General features: G+C 43.7%; 1 protein-coding gene across 2 annotated transcripts in view; it reads left to right on the forward strand.

Moving 5' to 3' along the window:
• NMU (neuromedin U) overlaps nt 1–23,201 on the forward strand; it is a 385,326-nt gene that overhangs the window by 176,063 nt on the left and 186,062 nt on the right. For both annotated transcript variants that reach the window (XM_069234551.1, XM_069234560.1), the window contains exons 3-4: nt 9,196–9,243; nt 9,330–9,389. In XM_069234551.1, the coding sequence (XP_069090652.1) occupies nt 9,196–9,243; nt 9,330–9,389 (108 nt within the window). The remainder of the gene's footprint in view (nt 1–9,195; nt 9,244–9,329; nt 9,390–23,201) is intronic.

Raw genomic sequence — 23,201 nt, forward strand, 5'->3', positions numbered from 1 at the left:
CAAATGGAATGCTTATGTCCTTTATTGTTGAAAACAAGATAACCCACATCTTGGAAGGAAGAAGAGTTTGGGTTACATCTTCAATGACCCCCTTCAGCTAGTTTAGGGTTTTCTTCAATTCCTAACAATCTAGCATTAATTGTAGCATGGGCACTGCTCTTGTGGAATCTTCAACTCATATTGCAATAGCTGCTATAACTGATTCTGCAGCCAAGGGTCTTTTTATGGATAAGGACTTGGATAGGCTGAAATCACAACCTGATCTAGTGCATGCTGTTGATGGTTTATTACATAGCTCTGGTTCCATTACAAGACATATCAGTCCTCTTACATTGTCTATTGAGCAGTATACAGTGATTTGCTCCTTCAATTTAATTGCAACCCCTTATAACGCAGTGATTCTGGGTATTCCATGTCTTAGTCTCCATAACATTTTTATTAACTGGTAAACTGCAGTGGCCCCTGGTGAACTTTGAAAGTGGTGGGGCACAAGAACAAACATCAGTTTGTTTGCCTGCACAGTTCAAGGGAAATGAGGTTTAAAGAAGTCCTCTCCTCTAGAAAAGGTTTTACAAATGTGACAAAAGGTGAATTGTCCAGCACAAATTCTTCAAAAAATTGGCCAAAAGTCAATAGTTTTTACATGCTTTTACATAACAACCCTTATAAAATACTGTCCAATTTTTCCTTGAGAAAGCACACTGTTAATTTTAAGGAAACAAAACGTATACTAATGAGTCCAAGGCATGCATTACAGATACTAAAATTTGGAGCAAACGGCAATCCATCGAGAACCATTTTTGTTTCACAGATTTATATCACATTTATGTCACATTTAACAAACCGACCAACATTAACCACAGAAAAATGGTGCACTCTGGAAATCAAAGATTGAACGCACAACAGTTGTGCAGAATGAACAGTGCGCTCAGAGAAAATATTTTTTCTGGGCAGTGTTTTGTTGCTCTACAAGCAGAATCATTTGGGTCTAGCAGCAAGATTACAAGCAGCTTACAGAAACGATCTAAGCATCTGCATAAAAACATATACAGACTTTTACAGATCGTCACATCCTTACAAATAGAGCAAATCAGGCCACGCCACTGATTCCGAAACAAACACGTATTCAACAAAACATTATGCTGCATCAGAGAGTCGGGAATGTGATGAGAGTTATTTACAAAGATGGTACTTTTCCTAGATTTCTCTTGCATAGTATACAATTTAGAGCCCGTGCTCGGCTTTGGTCCATCTCCGCCTTCTCATAATTGCTCTGCAGACAGTGCACATTCCAAGGGTTCTGTGTGTGACAGCATTGGCCCCGGCTCCCCGAGTGAGTCGAGGCCAATGCCGCCTTGTTTGTGCCGGACAACCTGGTGGAAACAATGAAATACGATGATCCTACAAGACTGCCATTGCTCCAGGATACCTTTTATGAGCCATTCTATATGGATATGAATGCTGCAGCTGCAGGATTCCTTACTTCTAGCTCTTCTACTACAGGCACACTACAGGATGCTACTACTTCAATGGCGACTGAGGATACTGACCTTGTTTGTTCCTTTCACTTAATCACCAAGGCCACTGTGATTCTGTAGTCTTCACAAGCGGGATCCATTCTGTATTCCATTGACATTGACAGTATGGATGACATCTTGAAAGCCTCTACTAATGTTTAAATTTGGCCCTTGTTTTTAAGTAAATTGTCTTAATTGATTTTATGTTTTAAATTGGCTCATTTTTAATTCATCCTGTTTGCTTTGCTTGTTGGAGTGAATATTTTATTTCTTTTATTCCTTTGATAATATGTTTTTGTAGAATCTGTCTTTTCATTGTCAAGTGGAGAATATAGTGAGACCCTCTTGAAACTAAGTTGGTTCCCCTTTTTAAGCTTTGTTTATATTCATACTTTACACATTTGAGTTGCAGTGCTTTTTAGCAGTGACATTTTACACACTTTTGCGTGCATATTATTCTAGGAATATATTTTATGAGTTTCTTGTTTTAGTTAGTTTTTTCTCAACATCTAATCAGCACATTCTGTTCAAGACTAGGAACACACAGTGTTGCTTTCACTTTATAAATGATGCACTGACCCAGAAGGGGCAGAGGGGCACTCCAGCCATGACCGTCCTGGGACGAATGCTGTGTTCGACATTCAGCTTTTGTGGTGCTAACCTCTTAGATCAGACAAATGCAGATGGTACACCCAACATGCTCTCAGTAAAGAATTAGGGTTATGCAAGAGCATCGAGAAATAATTTACCATGGTTCGATTGTTCATTTTCTTTACCATGTTTGTAATGCTGGCTACTTTGCTTTGTTTCATCTGCCTACTTATTGTAGCTCATATTGTCTATGCAAGACTATGATTGCTTTAATAAATGAAATAAAAACATAGCTTATATCTCTCTTGTGTTTCTCCTGGGCATGCATGAGTAACACAACGAAAGGGTGAGGTCTGTTTCCACAACTTTTTTGTTAATCAGATTGTCATGTTTAGGCTGTCACAATCACCTTCAACCCCAGAAACATTAGGTTGAGGCACTGTTAGCTAGCCAGGAATCAGGCTGACAGCTCCTGATAGTGTGGATGGATTTAGTCCCTCACCTTCCAAAGTTCTGTCGTCCTAATAGGCAGTCCTATTATATTGGTAGGAACAATATGACAAGACATAGGGTGACCTTCTGTGTCACAGTAACATAACGTGACCAGTAATGGTTTTGATTTTACAAATTAATGTATTTGGAAGTTGTAGTCTTGGTAATTTTAATAAAGCTAACTGGACCAACACACCTGATAGCAATGAGATGTAAAAGCAAAGTCCAGGAATGGAAAGATGGTGTCTCAGTGACATGGAGCCATCTGGTCATCTTACATAGACCATTACTGAGTTCTCTGGGGGCCTATGTTAATGGCTGCTCCTACTGGCATATAATAGAAATAGTTCAACTCGTTTTTCTCTACTATAATTTTTCTTGTATTTTGCCAATACCTATGAATTATTCCCTTAAAAATTATCTTACAGAGCATTTCTCATTGATATATTTGGCTACAACTCACAGAATTTTCAAACATAGATAGTAAACTAAATAGGAAAATGAGTCACCCCACTTGTGTATATGTGTGGCATAATGACAGTTTTTAAATCAGTGGTAAGACACTTTTCAACAAAGAGTGTGCAGAAAAAGGGCTATTGCTAATCAAGGACTTGGCCTCCCCACTGATCATCTCCCTTTTTCAATAATAAAAAATGAATTCAGTCTTGACAACCTTGACTTCTACTCATTCCTAAGAAATAAGGCTGTTTTATCCAAGAATAAACCGCCACACGAACAGGACATCTTATCCATCCTTACTAAAACCTACAGGCGGGCATGCCGCTTCTAAAATGTACGCTCTACTCTCAACCATACTGCTCATAGAAAGAAAGTAGGAACAACTGTTGAAAGATATTCCCAAAGCCCTTCCTTCAGAAATAAACTGGAACACTACCTGGTCAAAGCTGACGAAAATCAATATTGCTCTTTCTTTACCACAATGCATACTTTGGACTGCCTATGTCACACTGGGTACCACCCAAGAAATTTTGACTTATGTTGGAGCTCTAAGGAGAACACAGGAGATTTTAAATATATGTTACTGAATTACAAACTAGCCAGTAGCTTCTGGAAGACAATCAGCTTACTCATGAACCAAATTTTACACATAAACTGGACCCCAAATTTACCTTCGACTGGTCTGAGTATTTATCCTACCTCAATTATTAAGCATCTACAAAAAGATGACATCCTTCTCTTAGATATCTTGACAACAATCAGCCTTAAATGTATTTTGCTGTAATGGAAAGATTTCAAACAACTCTCCATTCATGGTGGGCAATGACACAAGTCACCAGGAGTGCTGACAGCCCCCTCAACACTACACAAAAATAGCAAGCTATGGGAGAAACTTGACAAATACATCTCGCCCAAGAAACCACTGTAAACCCCTTTTTATACAAATTCCATCAACACCATTCACATATCTACTCTTTTGAGCCTACCACCCAAAGGTATGTATGAAATATTATACACATAACTCTACTACACCACCATTCAATTTGTTGCCATACTCTTCTCTCAGTTCCTTCCTTCACTTTCTATATTTTCTCATCCACTTTTAAAATTTCTCTACCCCCTTAGTATTTTATTATAATCTCTCTTTTTTTCGTATGTCATAATACACTATTAACATCTTCTATGAGAACATCCATTAACTAAGCTGTATAGGACAACTAACATGTATTATGTGTAGTATAGCATGTTGCAAGCTGGAGTTGTCTATTATGTACAAACATCTATTTTGTTGTGTGATACCTCTTCCCATACCTCAAGCTATGTACTTTGAAAACTGAATACAATTGGTCTAAAACTAAAAGCTATTAATGTTGCATTATTTCTTCTCCTCCTGCAGTCCTAATCTGAGTCTGTAGTTCTACCAATACTACCAAAGGAAGAAACAAAACAGTTTCAGGGGTCTTTGTTTTGGTCTGGAGGGTCGTAGTGGTCTTTATATGACCATGGGATTTATTTGAAATAAGAAAAGCAAAATGTACAAGTATTGCATCTATATTCAAAAAGCAGTGGCCTTTAGAGAATGCACTTTCATTCCAGGTTGTGTAAAATTATAGCTCAGCTTTCCCCCACAGCTTATATATGCACAGGGACAGCTGAATAATGAGGTGATTTTTCGCTTTGGCTGCTCATTGTGTCTGCCATCCATCTGTGAATTGCAAGGTGTTGTACATTATAACTGTGTCTCGTGACTCGATGGTCAGAGTAGCATGCAAATATTAGTACAACAAATACGCTACCACATAAGATGTGCTATCTGGGTTATGAAAGATTTTAGTAAACCATTTAAACCCCTTCTCCTTTATACTTTTGTACAAAAACTAAGGACCAGTGGCAGTTTTTCCATTAGGGCTCAAGGCCACGCCCCCATCCCCCGCTTTATTATTCCAAGAGTGAATAATAACCTTTTATTCACTCTTGGTATAAACAGAAAATGCTGTCTAGCAGCAGCAGCCTTAGCTCTGCTAGTGAGAATGTCTGATGTCTGGTGCAGGCGCACAAATGCACCTGCACCACTCATCAAAGATTATCCAACCCCCTGCCCTGTCCTCAGACCTCTGGCACACCTCAGTGCTTCCCAATCTGTGACGTGTTGAAGCGTCACAGATAAAGTTTATCACTGGCGTTGCAGGCTTATGCCCTGCTGCAATCATGGCTACATGTCACTCAGCCGAGTTGGGAAAGGGTGGAGTGAACGAGCAGAGACTGAAAACTCAAATCTGTGACTGCGCAGGTTTGAGGTTGCAGATTCAAGTGTCTGAAACTGAGAAAGTTTAATTTCAAAGCTGAAAGTAGCAGCAGCAAACAGTACCTGCACAGACATGAAGGTAAGTAAAAACTGCTTTTCAATACTGTGTATGTATGTGTGAGAGTGAGTGTCCATGAGAGATTGTGAGCATGTCTGTATGTCTGTGTGTGTGTATGTGTTAGACTTTTCATCCTTGGCATGGTCTCCCTTAATTTTTTGCTTCTGTTTCCCAGGTTGTTGGTGTGTGCTGGACTTTGTTTTTGCTGTTTTTGTTATTCTGGGCACTTTACCACTGCTAACCAGTGCTAAAGTGCAAGTGCTCCTATACAAAATGCGTATGTAATTGGTTCATCCATGACTGGCATATTTGAGTTACTGGTAGGTCCCTAGTACAGTGCACTAGAGGTGGCCAGGGCCTGTAATTCAAATGCTAATAGTAGGCCTGCAGCACTGGTTGTGCCATCCACAATAGTAGCTCTGTAAACATGGCTCAGACCTGCTACTGCAGAGTCTGTGTGTGCAGTTTTTAAACTGCCAATTCGACTTGGTAAGTGTACCCACTTGCCAGACTTAAACCTTCCCTTTTCTTACATGTAAGACACCCCTAAGGTAGGCTCTAGGTAGCCCAATGGGCGGGGTGCAGTGCATGTTTAAGGTAGGACATATACTAATGTGTTTTATATGTCCTAACAGTGAAATATTGATAAATTCGTTTTTCACTGTTGCAAGGCCTATCCCTCTCATAGGTTAACATTGGGGCTGCCTTTAAATATGATTCAAGTGTAGATTTCCTTTGGGAGCGGATAGGAGTTTGGGGTCTCTGAACTCACAATTTAAAAATACATCTTTTAGTAAAGTTGATTTTGAGATTGTGTGTTTGAAAATGCCACTTTTAGAAAGTGAGCATTTTCTTGCTTAAACCATTCTGTGACTCTGCCTGTTTGTGGATTCCCTCTCTGGGTCAGTTTGACAGCTGGGCTGTTTGCACCTCTCACTAGACAGTGACACAAAAGGAGCTGGGGTGAAGCCGGCATATTCTGATGAGCCATCAGTGGAAGGAGGGAGAGGAGGAATGGTCACTCACACCTGAAAGGGCTATGCCTGCCCTCACACAATGCAGTCTCCAACCCCCTGGTGTGTGTCTGGGGCATGGCCTAGGCAAGGCAGGATTTCACAAACAGGAGAGACTTTTCTTTGAAGTAAGCCTACTTCAAAGGGCAAAATGGGTGTAAGAAGGGCACCCAAAACCACAGTCTTTAGAACACTTCTGGGAACCAAGAGGAACCTCTGCCTGGAGAAGAGCTGAAGAGCTGAGGAAGAAGAGCTGCCCTGCCTGTGACTGTGCTTTGTGGAGCTATCCTGCAGCTGCTGCTCCTGACTGTGCAAGAAGACAAAGACTGGACTTTGTGTGCTTTCCTGCTTGTGAAGAACTCCTCAAGGGCTTGAACTAGAGCTTGCCTCCTGTTGTTGAAGTCTCAGGGACAGCAAAGACTTCACTTTGCCAGCACCTGGAGCCTCTGCTGAGACTCCTACCCTGCCAAGTGGTGCCCATCCAGTTCCTGAGACCCTGAAAGTAGAAACTGGCAGAACAAGAGTAAGAAATCCACGCACAGATTGCAGTGTGGGGAAAAGATCGACGCAACTCCGAGACGCGGCTGAAAAATCAACGCACTCCTGGCTTCGCGGCTGAAATCGACGATCACCTGCAGCGTGGCTGAAAGATCGATGCACGGAGCTGGAGAAACGACATGCAGCAACGCTGATGGAGGCTGGTGAGATCGCAACCCGTGCTGCATGGTTTTCAAATCATTGTGCAGCAGGATTTCCATAGCAAACATCGTTGGGCATGTAAAAAAGATGTAAGGCCTGCCCGGACCCAAGAGTGCTGTTCGGTTGGACGCATCGGTCTCCTGTGGAGAGAAGAAATGGCGCACGCCAACCCGACTGAAGGAGAAACAACGCACGGTCTCGCTCGTGAGTGATATCGACGCATCGCAAGCCCCTTTTGACACTCACTCGCCCGTGCGGGGTTATTTTTGATGCACCAGGTACATTTCCACGCTAACAGCGTTAGCGTTGTGTTTAAAATCACATGAAGACTCTTTTTAGTTTTTAATTGATAACTTGACTTGTGTATGGTGGATTATTGTCGTTTTGATCTTCTTTTTAGATAAATATTTTCTATTTTTCTAAACCTGTGTTGTGTCATTTTATAGTGTTTTCATTGAATTACTGTGTGTTGGTACAAATACTTTACACCTAGCACTCTGAAGTTAAGCTTACTGCTCATGCAAAGCTACCAAGTGGGTGAGTGGGGGTTAGCTGAGGGTGATTCTCTTTTACCCTGACTAGAGTGAGGGTCCTTGCTTGGGCAGGGGGTAACCTGACTGCCAACCAAACACCCCATTTCTAACGGTATGTGTGAAGAAAATTTAGATTGTCAGTGAAGGAGTGAGTCAAAGTGAGGACAATGAGTGATATGAAGAGTGAGTACAAGTGAGAATGAATGAGGGAGAGAGAATGACGGAATGTAACTGAAAGTTACTGTGTGTGAGACTGTGAGTCAAGTTTGAGTTAGTCTTAGTGAGCCAGAGAATGAGTGAGAGTGAGATAGTGTGAGAGTGAGTGAGACTAATTGAGTCAGACTGAGTATGAATGATTGTGCCTGAGTGCATCTGAATCAGAATGAGTGTGAATAAGTGCATCTGAATCAGAATCAATGTGAATAAGTGAGTCTGAGTGAGTATGAGAAAATCAGAGTGAATTGGAATGAGTATGACTGAGTGAGATTGAGTGAGAATGACTGAGGCTGACTATGAATGAGAAAGGCTGAGTCACAGTGAGACTGAGTGAGTCAGAATGAGTAGGACTGAGTGTGCATGAGCGAGTCTGATTGTGTATGAGTGAGTTACAGTGAGATTGAATCGGAATGAGTAGGACTGAGTGAATAAGGGAGGACGAGTGAATTAAGAGGAGACTCATGGAAACTAGGTGAGAATGAGTGAGACTGAGTAGGAATGAGTCACAGTGAGACAGAGGTAAACTGGGTGAGTCAGAGTGACATTGTACGAGTCAGAATGAGAGCGACTGAGTGGGACTGAGTGAGAATGAATGGGACTGATTGAGTTTAGTCACAGAGGCATTGAGTGAATCAGAATTAGTGGGACTGAGTGAATAAGGAAGAACGAGTTCGTCATTGTGAGACTCAGGGACACTAGGTGAGAATAAGTGAGAGTGGGTGGGAATGAGTGAGTCAGAATGAGACTGAGCGAGACTAAGTAAGACTAAGTGAGTCAGAGTGATATTGAGTCAATCAGAATGCCTTAGAATGAGAGGGATTGAGTGAGAGTAACTGAGAATGAGGGAGACTGAGTCGGTCAGAGTGAGAATGAGTGAGACTGCTTGAGTCAGTGGAACTGAGTCAGAGAAAGTAAAAGTGACTGCAAGTGCAAATGAGAGTAAATGACTAAAATCGAGTGAGAATAAGATTGGCTGCAAGTGAGTGTGAGCGAGCCACCCCACCAAAACCTCCAATTAAGTGATCCTGTGTTGCTCACTAGAATTCAAGCTAAGGATTATGCCCCACCACTCTTAATGGTCAACAGCCACCACTCCTAAGGACTCTGGTATTGTTGTAACACTTTTTTCAATTGTCTTAATTAAACATTCGTACTGCCCATCAATAATAACATCATGAACGACTTATCCGATTTAGGCAGGGCATTGTGGGTTATTTCGCTGCCATCTGTCTCTTATAAGGGTAAATAACTTTGCAAAAAGGACGGCAATGTAAACCTTTTTATAAAACTCAAACGTGACTTACCTTTGCAGATAGACGAGGCTTGTTCCAACTTCCTGTCCACAGAACCACAGCCACAGGTAAGATATTTCTCTTAAGAATTTATCTTGGATGTTAATCTGCGAACCTATGGTTCAATGTGTAAACTTTGTGTGTTTTTGCCTAGGCATCCAGTGCGTTGGAAGAAATTTGCTTTACAGTTGTGGGGCTTCTACAGAAATCTCAGGTAATGAGATCATGCTATTAGGATACTTTCATGCTACTGAGATACTTTTCATTAAATGATCAATGAATGCATATATGGATATGTCAACGTAACTATTAATTATGTCCACTAACTAGTAACCTTTTTGAGGGTGTTGCGAAGCAAGAAAAATAAAAACGTTTGAATATTATTACAGGACATAACGCAAGAATATAAATACTAAATAACACCAGACCACAATAAAAGCCTATTCAGCCATAGAGGATTTTTTCACTGCCAATGAGCCACTTTACATAATTTTAACACTGGCGATAAATGCTAAAACAGTTATCAACATTCCAGAAAGCGTTCATGCATTCAGTGGAAATCACTCCACCGTGATTTATATAATTGGTGCTAAACTTGCCCCCGATGACAAATGCATTGCTACCACCTTTGGCGTAACAGGAAACAAGACAGTCTGAAAATGGAAGGGCCCGACAAGGAAAGTAATAACCAGTGAAAACCGAGATAACTGCTTAAACACACCTATAACTTTGAAAATGTATTTCAGGCAAATAAGGCAGACATTGGTGATTTCACATCTCTGACACACCGAATAGAGTACTTTGTCCAGCAAAGGTAAACCGATTTCCCTTATCGTGGTCAACAGCCATAAACATACGTTCAATGAAAAGCGTTTATCAAGGGGCAGTGCATGCAATGGTAACATTGCAAACGCCAAAACGTAAGCTCACATGCGCACTTGCACAATTAAACATGTAGCTCTCAAAAAAGGACATATGCTAGCATCACCATCAACCATCCTCAATTCACATGCTGTCTTAACTGCTGTGCAGTGAACTAAACAAAAGATGCGAACATCCTTGACATGCAACTCTGGCTGGCACAAGCAGTCATCCGAGGCATCAGGTGGTGGAAGAGAGCACGTAGGAGGAGAAAGTTCAGACAAATGACATCGCTCTATGAGTAAACCTATCAGGAATGCTTACAAATATTTAAACTAGCGAAGAACAGCATCACAAACCTGGTCATCTCTCTTAACTCCCCTGGAAAACCAAGCAATGTCGACACAGTTCTATGTCACTTGCTTCCTCTAACATTACTTGAGACTGCATTTGAATATCACATCTGTCCTTATGCAGGAGAATATGGAAAAGCATACAGATAGATTTAATTGAAGCACAATGTGTCAGCTTCCTCCAGACCCCCTTGCAGGTACAATGGCAGAGATTGAAAATGCACTCACCCTCCTCTTTATCTCCTACAAAGCACATGATACAGTAGGTTCCCCGATGACTAGCGTGCCACAGTTACCCTGACGTTAGAGACCTTGCCTTAATGCAACAACCCAGATACTGGAAGTACACCCCTCTCTGTAAACTGTGTAAACAGTCTGACCAGACGATAATCCTCAACATGCAGGTACAAATACTCATGTCTCCCCATTCTCAATCCTCAGGAGGCGGTGGAAGACACTATTGCTCACATCCTTGCCTTTCCCCAGGAATAGAATAAATACAAAAGAGCACATGTCCAAACAAAGCCCCATATACAAGTCATCGGGTTGCTGAATGAGGGCTTTAGGGTCCTGTATCTCTACATATGTTGGAGACAAGTCCAACCACTGAAATCAGGTCGGCCTCATTCTCTAGATCCTGGCCACCAATATGCACCTACTACCTATGAATGGACATGGACTGTTTCTGTGTGGGAGAAGACCTACATGATGCAAATAATGTCAGTCAGGCATCCTTCACTACAGCCACAGAAGCACAGAACTGCAGCATTATATTCTTAAAAAGACATGCATTTACTACAGAGAGTTTTATGATGTTTAATGAGTGTGCAGGGGTTACTAGCAATCCTCTGTAGTCGCTTGGCTGCTACTACCGGATATATGACTAACCCTGCAACTCCTACTCCTAGATTCCACAGCCTTGTACTTAGGGTTACTTACATTTGCATTTGCTGTGGCTTGCCTAGAGATTAAAGGGAGGCTTGGGTGAGGTGTGGGTAACAGACCTGCTCAGATTAAGAGAAACCGTTTTGCAATGTACCAAAGAGTCCACAGTATCTGGTTCATGGACATCCCTAGTCTCTCCCTGACACATTGCCACTTAGGAATGACCCCTCACCCCATTATTTCGATTGCTAGTGTGTCCCATTTAGTTGTCCATGTCATAAGAATACCTTTCTCCAAGCACAGGATGAGTGGGTTGGTGTTCATGACATTTGCCTCCAGCTTCAGACTTTCATGCTCGTGCACAAACAGTGCTATGCCTTTCAGGATGCACATGGTACTCTAGATATACAAATGCGTGTGCACACACAGAGACTCACACATAGCGCATTGATTGGTTTTTAGTTTTTACATTGTAACTGTACCATTCCTAAAGTTTCTTAGGGTATTTCTGTTTGAATATTTTTTTTATAATATCATAAACATACAGGACAAGAAAAGTGAAATGTTATGTTATGGTATGTTATGTTGTGCAGGTTTGTAGAGGGTATCCTGGCACTGAGAAGGTGTGACTCTAGGCACACCTAGGGCCTAGTGGGGCTACTCCAAAAGCCATGTCTTCAGCTTCTTGCAGGATTCAAGAAGTGAGGAGAAGGCTTTTATGTGTATAGGCAGGTCTTTCCATGCTTTAGGAGCGACATAGAACAAGGCTCGACCACCAAATCTGGTTTTACAGATGCATGGGATTTGAGCAAGTAGGAGTCCAATGAGTGGAGGTGTCTGGAAGGTTTGTGAAAGCAGATGCGATTGTTGAGGTATGCTGTGCCAGTGTTATGTAGTGCTTTGAAAATGTGTATGAGGAGTTTGAATTGTGTGCATTTGTGAATGGGGAGCCAAAAGAGCTACTGCAGGTGTGATGTGATGTGAGTGCGGCATGGGAGGTTGAGAGTGATTTTGACTACTGATTTCTGAATGGACTGAAGCCTTCTGAAGAGTTTTTTGTTGATCCCGGCATAGACTGTGTTTCCATAGTCCAGCTTCCTTGTGTGATTGTTTTCGGTGTGCTGATTGGGAGCTATTTAAAAATCTTCCTCAACATCTTTAGGGTATGAAAGTATGAGGCAGTGACTGTATTTGACTTTGGTGGTCATAGCAAGTTTGTTGTTGACGATGATTCCGAGCTTCTTGGCATCAGGGATCGGGGTAGGTGTCAGCCCTAACTCTGTTGGTCACCAGATGGAGTCCCACAGTGATGTGATCTTCCAGAAGATCGCAATTTCAGTCTTATTAGTGTTCAGCTTTAGACAGTAGGCCTTAATCCAATGGGCAATATTAGTCATGAAGGCATTGGATTTGATCCTGGTATTGGGTGCTTTGTCCTTGAGGGAGAGAATGATTTGAGGGTCATTGACATAGCAGAGGACATTGATAGGTTGACAGCGGTTTTACATTAAATATGACATAAGAAGCAACATTATAATCAAGATAACCGCTATGATATTAAATATAATACTCAGAATACAAAACATGGGGAGCATTCAAGAAAGGTTACAAACAGGGGAGGATAGGAAATATAAAAAGCATTGTCAAAGCCAATAGGTCTTGCATTAACAGGCGATTACTGACATATTAGCTTGTCAATGCTTTTTTGATGTCATAATTTCCAGTTAGAAATTATCACTTTTTACCAGCCCATAGTGGCCATCCCGCAAATTGAAGCAGCAATATAACAGAAACAAGCAGGTTTATTATGCAGATGTTACAGACTAAAAACATTTTTAATGATGGAGGTGAAGCCCAAATTTGCATACCATTACTCACCTATATATGGGACCGCCTTCGTCTTCATGAAGAATGAACCTCTATGCAATGGGCCCAGCCCTAAAGGGCACCTGGGTATAATATCCTTAGCTTTAGTGGGTGCATCAGAGATTATACAGCCCTTGGTCCTGCACACATCACCCATGGCCACACCCCTACACCAACTCTATATCTGAACCTGCATACACCAACTACTCTTGGAGTAGTTGGTGTTAGCAGGTGCCCAGCAGGTAATTTCAGAAACCGATCAGGAAACCCATGACCCCATGCCTTGGCTATTGAACAGATCCCCTCACTCAGTCTCACTCTGGCTCATTCTTACTCACTTAGTCTCACTCATTCTCTGTCAGTCCAACTCAGTCTCACTCATTGTCACTCAATCAATCTGACTCAGACTCATTTATCACTCTGTCTAGCTCTGACTCCCCTAATCTCACTCATTTCATCTTAGTCCCATTCATTCCGACTCACCCAGTCTCAATCATTCTCTGACCTACTCACTCACTCATTACCTGACCTACTGAAACTGTGACTCACTCAGACTCACTCATTAACTCAGTCTTGCTCATTCTCAGTCTCACTCAGTCCCACACTTTTTCACTCATTCTCAGTCAATCTTTCACTGATTTAGTCACGCTCACTGACTCACTTAGTCTCAAGCATTGTCACTGAGAAATTGGGTTATTGGTTGAGGGGGTGCAACCCTTCTTAAGAAACAACCATAATTCTTGTCAGAGCGAACCACAAATGTCTCAAAATTAACCTGTGCTTAACCCTCTGGTACTTTAGCACAAAAACAGCCAGGCTTAACATAGAGGCAATGTTCAAAGTATTTATGCCACGCACAGTAATAAAGTGAAAACACACCACAAGGAAAATCCTACACCAATTTAGAGCAATAGAGTAACATTTAATAAATCATGTGACATCAAAACAATCACAATCTAATCATTGGAACTGGTGCTAAGCAATTTCAAGATTTAGATAACTATAGTGCCTATAAGCACAATCTGGTTGTGCAGAACAGGGGAAAGTCACAAGTTCAGGCTGATCGCCATTGAGCGCTGGCCCGATACAGGGACTAGGTTAGTCCCACTAAAAAAGTTACCTTTTCAATGTCCGGCATGAAGAGTCCAATTTTAGTTGGGGAGGCTTTGAGGAGCAAAAAGAGCGTTACGGATGGCCATCTCTATAGCACGAAAAGCAGGCCAGGCATCCCAGGCAGTCCTCCCTGCATCGCAAACATTCTATCGGGCATCACAGATGGTTGTCACTGGAGCTTCCCATTGGCGTTGACCGCAGGCTGTTGATAGTGTAGCCTTAATTACAGATCTCGGGTTGCTGGTTGTTACTGGCAGTCGCTGTAGTTGGGTTCACTGGGGCCTTGCATTGGCAGTTGACGCAGGTGGCAAGACCTCAGCGCAAATGGGTGTGTTCGCTGTCATGAGGAGCCCAAAACTTCAGGATTTTTCCTTTGCGTCCAGAGGAGTGCAATCTGGTGCTAACCAGAGGCCCATGACCCAGGGGAGGTGAGACTTGGGGATCAAGGACTCACTCTTGCAGAAACCAGTAGGGCTAAGGCAGGTCCAATTGCAGGTCCAGGCAGATATAATTGCAGCAGGTCAGCTGGGCAGTTGCAGGAAGGCCACTGGAGCTTGTTGTGTCCCTGTAGCTCAGAGAGTAGGTCAGCCAACTAAAACTTTGTGTCACTCAGGAAGACCAGGATGAAGGGAGCAGTTTTAGTCTTCCTTAGACAGCAGGGGAGGCCTCAAGCAGCAGGGAAGTCCTCTGGCAACATAGCAGGCCTTCTTCTGTTGTAGCAATAGGTCCAGGCATGTTCTGAAGAGTGGGTCTAAAGGTTCTATTTTTGTACCCAGGATGTCTGGGGTGAGAACAGGCTAGTATGAAGTTCTTTTTGAATACAGGAGGTAGTCCCTATTGAGGTGCAAGTAAGGTAGGTGACAACACTGCCCCCACTAATTTTGTCAGGATGGTCCATCTTGCCAACATCTAGTCCTCCTTTTGTACTACTGTGTGGGGGCAATATACAAAGGCCAACTACACCTAGTCATGTGACCCAGGATACAGGAATCAAACAGGACAAGAAAATGCCAACTTTCTAAAAGTGCCATTTTCAGAATTGTGACTTAAAATCCGACGTTACCATTAAAGAAGATTTTAAATTGCAATTCGTTGGACACCAAACATATTTCTACCGGTTCCCAAACAAAATTGATCACTTAATAAATATAATAAATTAACCCAAGTTTATCCTATGGGAGAGGTAGTCCTTGCCTAGTGAAAAATGAATTGAAGAGTTATTCTGTACCAGGACATGAAATTTAAAAGTATGTGTCCAACATTTTAAATTCAGTGCACCCTGCCATATGAGCTGTTTCAGAGCCTACCCTAGTAGTGACCCATATGTATTAAAAATGAAAGATCAGACCTGGCACAAAGTTTATTAGACCAGGTCGAGATAGGACTTTAAAACAGCACAAAGGCAGCAATTGAAGGCGTTAGACATGTTTAGAAAGGCTACTTCAGAGGGTGATACACTATGTACTTCAGGCCCACTAGTAGTATTTAATTTAGAGGTGCATTTTTTTTATCCAAAGGGCATCGCTTAAACTTGAAAGTGGCCCTCTGGAGTGGAGAAGGCTATAGTCTCCTTAGCCCCATTCAGTTAAGGCAATCTGCCAGTAGCCTAAGGTCAGATCAAAAGTCCTCAGGAACTTGGCATCCCTTACCTAACCTATCAATGAGCACATCAGCTCTGGGTATGGGATAAGCATCAGTCTTAATGACAGAATTGAGCCCCCTATAGTCCACGAAGATCCGGAGTTCTGGATTGGTGCCCGGTGGGAATGCTTTTGGTACCAGCACCACAGGGCTTAATAACCCCACTGGAGGGCTTAATAACCCCAACTCCAGCATCTTAAAGACTTCCTCTTTGATGCTGCCCCTCACTTTGTAAATCTTGTTTTTGACAGGGGGGCTGTCTCCTGAATCAATGTCATGAGTACACAGATGTAGAAGACCAGGAGTGATGGAAAACAGAGAGGCAAACTGTCCCAACATCTGGGGTCAGAGTAGGGGAGAGGTCTACACCATCCACTGACCCATCTTGCCCTTTTGATGACAGGAGGTAAGGGAGAGGTTCACTCTACTCCTCCCAATCATCTGTCACCAACAACATGGTGACCTCAGTCCTTTCATCCTGAGGTTTGAGACGGTTGATGTGAAGGACCCTTAAGGGGTGCCTGGGTGTCTTAAGGTCCACCAACTGGGTGGCATCCCCCTTTTTCTCAACTATCTCATAAAGCCCAGTCCAACAGTCTTGGAGAGCCATGGGCTCCACTGGCTCGATCACCCACACTTTTTGTCCAGGGTGGAGTTCCACAGGGTAGCCTTCTGGCCATACCACTGCTTCATCAGCCCATGGCTTGCCTTCAATTTCTCAGAAGCCTTCTTCCAGAACTTGGTAATCTGGCTCCTGAGGGTTAGCATGTAACTAACCACATCCTGGGAGGCTTCTTGGGAGCTTGCTCCCAATCCTCCTTAACTAGTCCTTTGTAGGATGACCATAGAGAAGCTCAAAATGGCTGAATCCAACCCCCTTCTGAGGGGGTGCCAACTACAGTAAAGGGTTACAGGGAGGCTCTCAGCTTTTTTCCTGTGTCCCCACTGGCCTGGAAGGTCTAGAAAGTCCTGCAGAATTCATCCGAGGAAACTATTTATGGGTCAGTAAATTGGGGGACAGCCTGGCAAATGTCTTGTTCTGCCCAAGATGTTCTGCCAGGGGAATCTCATTATCTAACTTTAGTAGAACAGCTCTGTCACATTTGGGGACAACTAGGGCTCTTGTTAGCCCATGCAGAGGTGCCTTTGGTTCACTGTACAGTAGGTAATTTTCCCAATAATTGTGGTGATCTCCAGAGGTTTCACCAGCTGCCTGAGTTTCGGCTTTCCGCCTCATGCCCTCCAGAGTTGGAACTCGTCATGTGCTTTATAGAACTCTGCCCTGGTGGGTTCCCCTTCTGCTTGCCATCCATCAAGCTTAGGCAGGTCACCAAGGAAGACAATATCCTCCTCAAGGGGCTCTGGGACGGCCTACTCTGGCATCCCATCCACCTCCTCTAAGAAACACACAGAGGTGGTTTCCCAATCCTCCTGTCCTTGCCGTTTTTCCAGGCTTCATGCCCTCTTGACTCCTTTTCTGGACTGTCATGGACCTGGTGGTCACACAGACCCACTCAGGCAACCCCAAACATTTTCCGATGTGACCTGAACTCCACTTCATTCCAGGCAGTGTGCTCCAGGCCATTTCCTAGTAGACAGTCTACAGGCATGGCAGGACTCACAACAACTTTCAGAAGACCTGAGTCCCCCCCCACTCCAAGGGAACTATAGCCACAGGGTAGTTGCTCTCTCTATTGTCTGCTACTACAACCTGGTGGAATGTATTGGGAGGTACTTGCTCTGAGGACATCAGAAGACACATTACCATAGTCATACTGGGCCACCACCCTCTGTCCATTGATGGTGACCCACTGCTTATACTTTGCAGTATTGGAAGGCATGTGGGCATCCTCATCACCCAGGGATACAAGGGTAAACTCACTGACCCCCCCCTCCCACCCCGCTAACTGAGGCCATCTCCTCCCCAAGCACTATTCTCACCAACCTTGGGGGTTTACTACCAGAGGGAGGAGTTGCCCTCTAGTGGCACTTGGTAGTGCCCATATTAATAACTCTCATACCACTTGAGGTTGGATTTGTTGTGACTCTTGTCTGATAAGCCTTTCTTCTGGTGGTCAGATTGGGACCCTTTTCCCTGAGAACTAAGTTGGGGGCCTTGAGATGACTCTTCCTTTTTATTTCCCCCCTCTTTCTTCAGGCGGGAACCCTAACCACTCTTTTGGGAGCCCCCAAGATGCCTTTTTGGACGCTCTGGTGCTGGCCCAGAATCTACCTCCTCAGCAAGATTCCTAGGGTCAATCAGTTTACTGTCTACCACATGTCAGCACAGCTCTGTAAAACAGCTATTGAGCATGTGCTCCCTCTGAATCAGGTTGTACTGCCCATTGAAATCATCTACCTTTCTGCCCCTGACCCTGCCCTTCAGTGCCTTGCTCCCATAATCAATTAAGTCCCCCCAGCACTGATTTGGAAGCTTGTGGCTGTCCCTGAACCTTTGTCTGTATTTGTCAAGGATCAACCCAAATTTAGAAAGAAGAATGAACTTCATGGGGGCATACCTGGTCTGGTCCTCTACCTCTAGTGTCAGGAGTGTGTCCCTCCCCACCGGAGACATATGCCTCTGCAAGCTACCCCCAGTACTCCTCTAGAACCTTATGTACCCTTAGGGCTAAACCATAGGCTGAAAGCCATTCATCTGAAAGCCATTTATCTATATCATTCCCCACCCCATAACTGGGCACCATGTCTTTGTTATGCAGACACTCTCCTCTTCAGTAGACACTACTGATTCTTTGCCACCATTGCTGCTGGACTCCACTTGTTTAGCTTTTATGTCCAGCTCCTTCAGACTCAGTTCATGAGCCAGCATGATGTTTTTCTCCTGCATCCTCAATTTGGCCAGCTCCAACTTGAGCTTCCTTTCCTCCTTCCTGTCCTCCAACTCCAATTCTGACAGGCCTCTGGAAGACATACTGCTCCCTGCCCCATCCTGGGTATCCTGATTCTCCTGCTGCGGGCAGGGGTGTTCCTCCTGCAGCTCTGGGCTCTCCTATGGGACCTGGATCTCATCCTCATTTGGACCCAGGTCCTCCTCAGCATCATCCTCCTCTGTCACTCCTCACAGCCTCTTGACCTCGGAGGGCTATCTGTAGGTCCACTTTGGATGCTTTCTTGCCGACATTCAGCCTCCTCTCTATATAGAGCTTTTGCAGCTCAACCTTGATGAGGTTGTCAACATTTATCAGCTCCATATCCATGGTAGTACAGGAAGGTATAGTTACTTACATTTAGAAAAAGCCCAAAACAGCCAATGGGGACTAACTGGAATTTTAAAAAAACAGTTTGATGCCAAATTATTTATCTGGGATTTTTGGGTAACACAATCCACTGTATGGTAATGCACAAACACAAGTTTGGATCCTCACCGCTGAACACCAATGTGACGAATTGGACTGTTGGTTGACTAGGGTATAAGCCCTGGGTCACGTTACAGCCACAATCTCTCACAGGGTGAATCACAAAAAGTCAATAATTTAACCTGTGCTGAACTCTGCTTAGCTTGGCACAAAAACTCCTTTCATAAATGGATCTCATCCTCTCTGGATGCTGTGTTACCCATTAGAACCAGGGTATCCCTCTTAACTCATAAACCCAAACCCTGGTTTTCCCCCCACCTGCTTGAACTCAAAAAGGACTGTAAAAGACTTGAGAGACTGTGGCGTAAAAGCTACAGTCCCTCCAGCAGAGAGACATACAAGCAATCCGTTAGAACTTACCACCATAACATTAAAATGGCCCAGTCCACTTTTTATGGTGGAAAAATAGAACGCTCGTTGTGTCCCCAGAAAGAAATCTTTCAAATCTTTAAAGATCTCACTACCCCTTCTCGACCTACCCCGATGATGGAGGCCTCTGTGTCCTACAGTGATCGACTGGCATCCTTTTTTCAGGACAAGGTCATCAGCATTTACTCGGGTTTTCCTCCATATATGAATCACTCCCCCATTGATAATTCTACAAACTCCTTACCTGTAGGAGCTTCCCTTATCTCCTTCTCTCCCCTCACTGAGGAGATGACCACCAATCTTTTGTCCAAAATTAAATCTGTCTCTCCCTTAGACCCCGCTCCTCGCTCTGCTCTCGTGCAGGTAGCAGATGTTATTGTCCCTCCTCTCACCAAAATTCTTAACAACTCACCTTCCTTGGGATCGGTTCCCCTGTCATTTAAACACGCTATTGTTAAACCCCTTTTGAAAAAACCCAAACTGGACCCTACTTTACTAGAAAACTTTAGACCTGTTGCTCTTCTTCCTATTTCCTCGAAAATCCTTGAGAAACATGTCAACACTGAACTCACCAGTTATCTTGAAAGCAATGAACTTCTTCATCCTACACAAATGGGATTTAGAACCTTGCACAGCACCGAGTCAGCTCTTCTTACAGTAACTGAGTCAGCCCGCCAGCTCTTAGACCGAGGGTCGCATGTAGCTATCAAACTGCTTGATTTAAGCGCAGCATTCGATACTGTTGACCACGATGTCCTCGGTTCAAGATTATCAGATATAGGAGTAGGAGGCTCTGCGCTCTCCTGGCTCTCCTCCTTCCTCCTCCTTCCTCAAAGACAGATCATTTCAAGTTTTGGACTGTACTTGTTTTTCCGGTCTCTACCCGCTGGCATGCGGAGTTCCCCAGGGCTCATCTCTTAGCCCCACTCTTTTTAATGTCTATCTGTCACCTTTAGCGAGAGTAATTGCCCCTTACAATTTGACTCTGGTGACCTATGCAGATGACACCCAGCTAGTGGTGTCTCTTTCCAGTTCCGGGGACTCTCCAGTGACTAACCTCTCTTGCTGCATGAGTGATATTGCCAATTGGATGACCAAGTCCAAACTCTAGTTCAACGATGGGAAATCGGAAGTTCTGATCCTTGGTAACGGCCCCCTCGCTCTCCCTCTTCCATCTCTCTCAGATGCCTTTAAATCTCTTCCTCCTCCTAAACTCCAAGTTAAGACTTTAGGTGTGATACTTGATCCCCGGCTCACTATGGATTCTCAAGCCAGTAAAATCTCTTCTACCTGTTTTGGCCTCTTGCGGATGTTTAGAAAGATCCTTACCCTTCTTCCTCCCACAGCCAGAAGAATCCTTATTCAATACCTAATTCTCTCTCGCTTGGACTACGGAAACTCTCTGTTCCTTAGTTCCCCGCTCTATGTTTTAAAGAAGCTGCAAAGAGTACAAAATGCAGCGGCCAGACTTCTTACCCACTCTTCAAAATTCGCCTCTGCTAAACTGGCTATCTCCACCCTCCACTGGCTTCCTGTCAGAGAAAGGATCCAGTTCAAATCTCTCTGCATTGTTCATAGGGCCTTACAGGACAAAGGTCCCATCTCTCTGAGGAAACATATTTTCCTGCACATCCCTTCCAGGAGCCTTCGATCCTCTTCTCTTAGGTATGCACATGTCTCTCGCTTCAAGAGAGCCTGGGGTAATAACTCCTTCTCTACTAGAGCCTCCCACCTTTGGAACACCCTTCCTACGGAGCTCCGTTTGGAACCTTCCGAGCACCTCTTTAGGAAAAAGCTTAAAACCTTTTTATTCTGTAACTAATACCGGCTCTCTCTCCTTCTTGTGTTTTGTTACTTTTAGCGCTGGGATGCCTCCGGGCCGCCATGCGCTTTACAAATTCTGAAAACTGAAAACTAAACTAAAAGCAGCCAGGCTGAAACTTGGAGGCAATGTGTTAAATATTTATGCAGTACACAAACAGTAACACAGTGAAAACACAACACAATAAAAGTCCCAAACCAATTTACAATAATTGAGAATTTTAATACATTATTTGAAACCAAAACCATCAGAATCCAATTAGTACAACCAGAGGTATGAGTTTTTGAAGTTTTAAGTGTAAAACAATGCTTAAAAAACAGAAAGCGTCAACTGGGGACATCAGATCACGCTAGACCGGGGCAAAGTCAAAAGTTAAGGCTGTGGTTCAGATACAAACTGGACTGGGCCCAGTCAGCACTTACCTTCGGATGTAGAAATGTATTTTAGAATAAGTCTCTGAGAAGGTAGAAGTTCAGCAGAGCAAGGCTGAAGAAGTGTTCGAGGAGAGAGCAACATTGTAGGATAGCTGTGGAGCAAAGCCGAATGTAGATTTTTACCTTCGGATTTAGTTGTCGAGATGGAAGTCAAAAATTTCCAGTGGGATGAAGCAGAAGGCTGTAGCCGAAGACAGTTCCACAAGTTCAGATACCTGTTTCGCGAAGTAATGGTGAAAATGTTTTGCTGCTGCAGAGCAAAACGTAGTAGGAGAAGCCACAAAGTCAATCTGACCAGAGGTGCACCTCAGGCTGATAGGCAAGCAGGTTAGTCCCCATCTCATTCTCGTTCCCAGAGAACGTTTTGGCTCACTTTTTGGAAATGGGCATCTGGGCTTCTTTAACACCACAACTAAGGGTCCAGGAGTGGATGGAGACCTCATGAGGGTTCAGGGCTCACTCAGGCTGTGTTCAGGTGTGAGTTCAAGATGGAAGGAGCCTGTTATGTACCTGTGGTTCTGAACAAGAGGACAGCTAAACTAGTCTTTGGAGTCACTTCTGAAGTTCTGAGTGCAGATGAAGATGCAGGGCTCTACAGCAGGGCTGTCCTCTGGAGGATCAAAGCAGACTCCAGGCAGCAAAGCAGACCTTCAACAGCAGCAGTCTGGCAGAGTGCACAGTGGGTCACAGGCAGTCCTCTTAGAGTCCTTCCACAGGTCAAGTAGTGAACTGAGGAACAGGTCTGAGAGCCCTATTATTAGACCCTGGTGCTGTGCTCCTAGAAGTTGGAGACGTTTCCAGAAGGGTTCTCTAAAGTTCTAGGAATTTCATGCCTCCCCTGTCCTGGCTCCGAGTTGGCTACACTGAAAATACAGAGTCGATAAGCCTATTGTGTGGCAGCAGAGCTCAGCCCATTCAGGTGTAGGTGGCGCTGTGCTCAGTTCCGCCACCCCATCCTGCCAGTGGAAAGGCCTTTCATGCCCTACTAATCCTACTATTGTGTGGCTGTTTGGGGTGAATCCACAAAGTCCCAAGGGTCAGTTACACCCATTCATGTGACCGAAGGCAGGCTCCAGGCTGAAGGCTAGGGGCAGGAAAATGCCAACTTTCTAAAAGTGCAAATAGCAAATGCTCCTAGAGGAATTATTTTGATATTATTTGTGTTCAGTCATAATGGTCAAACAGATCCAATCATCAATAAATGAAACATACATTTATACATACTATTCAAATGATCTGTATTAGCAACAGATTAGACTCGAAACAATATGCAAACAGATATCAATCACTGATCATCAACACTGT

Source organism: Pleurodeles waltl, chromosome 1_2, assembly GCF_031143425.1.
Source record: "Pleurodeles waltl isolate 20211129_DDA chromosome 1_2, aPleWal1.hap1.20221129, whole genome shotgun sequence".
Lineage (NCBI taxonomy): Eukaryota > Metazoa > Chordata > Amphibia > Caudata > Salamandridae > Pleurodeles > Pleurodeles waltl.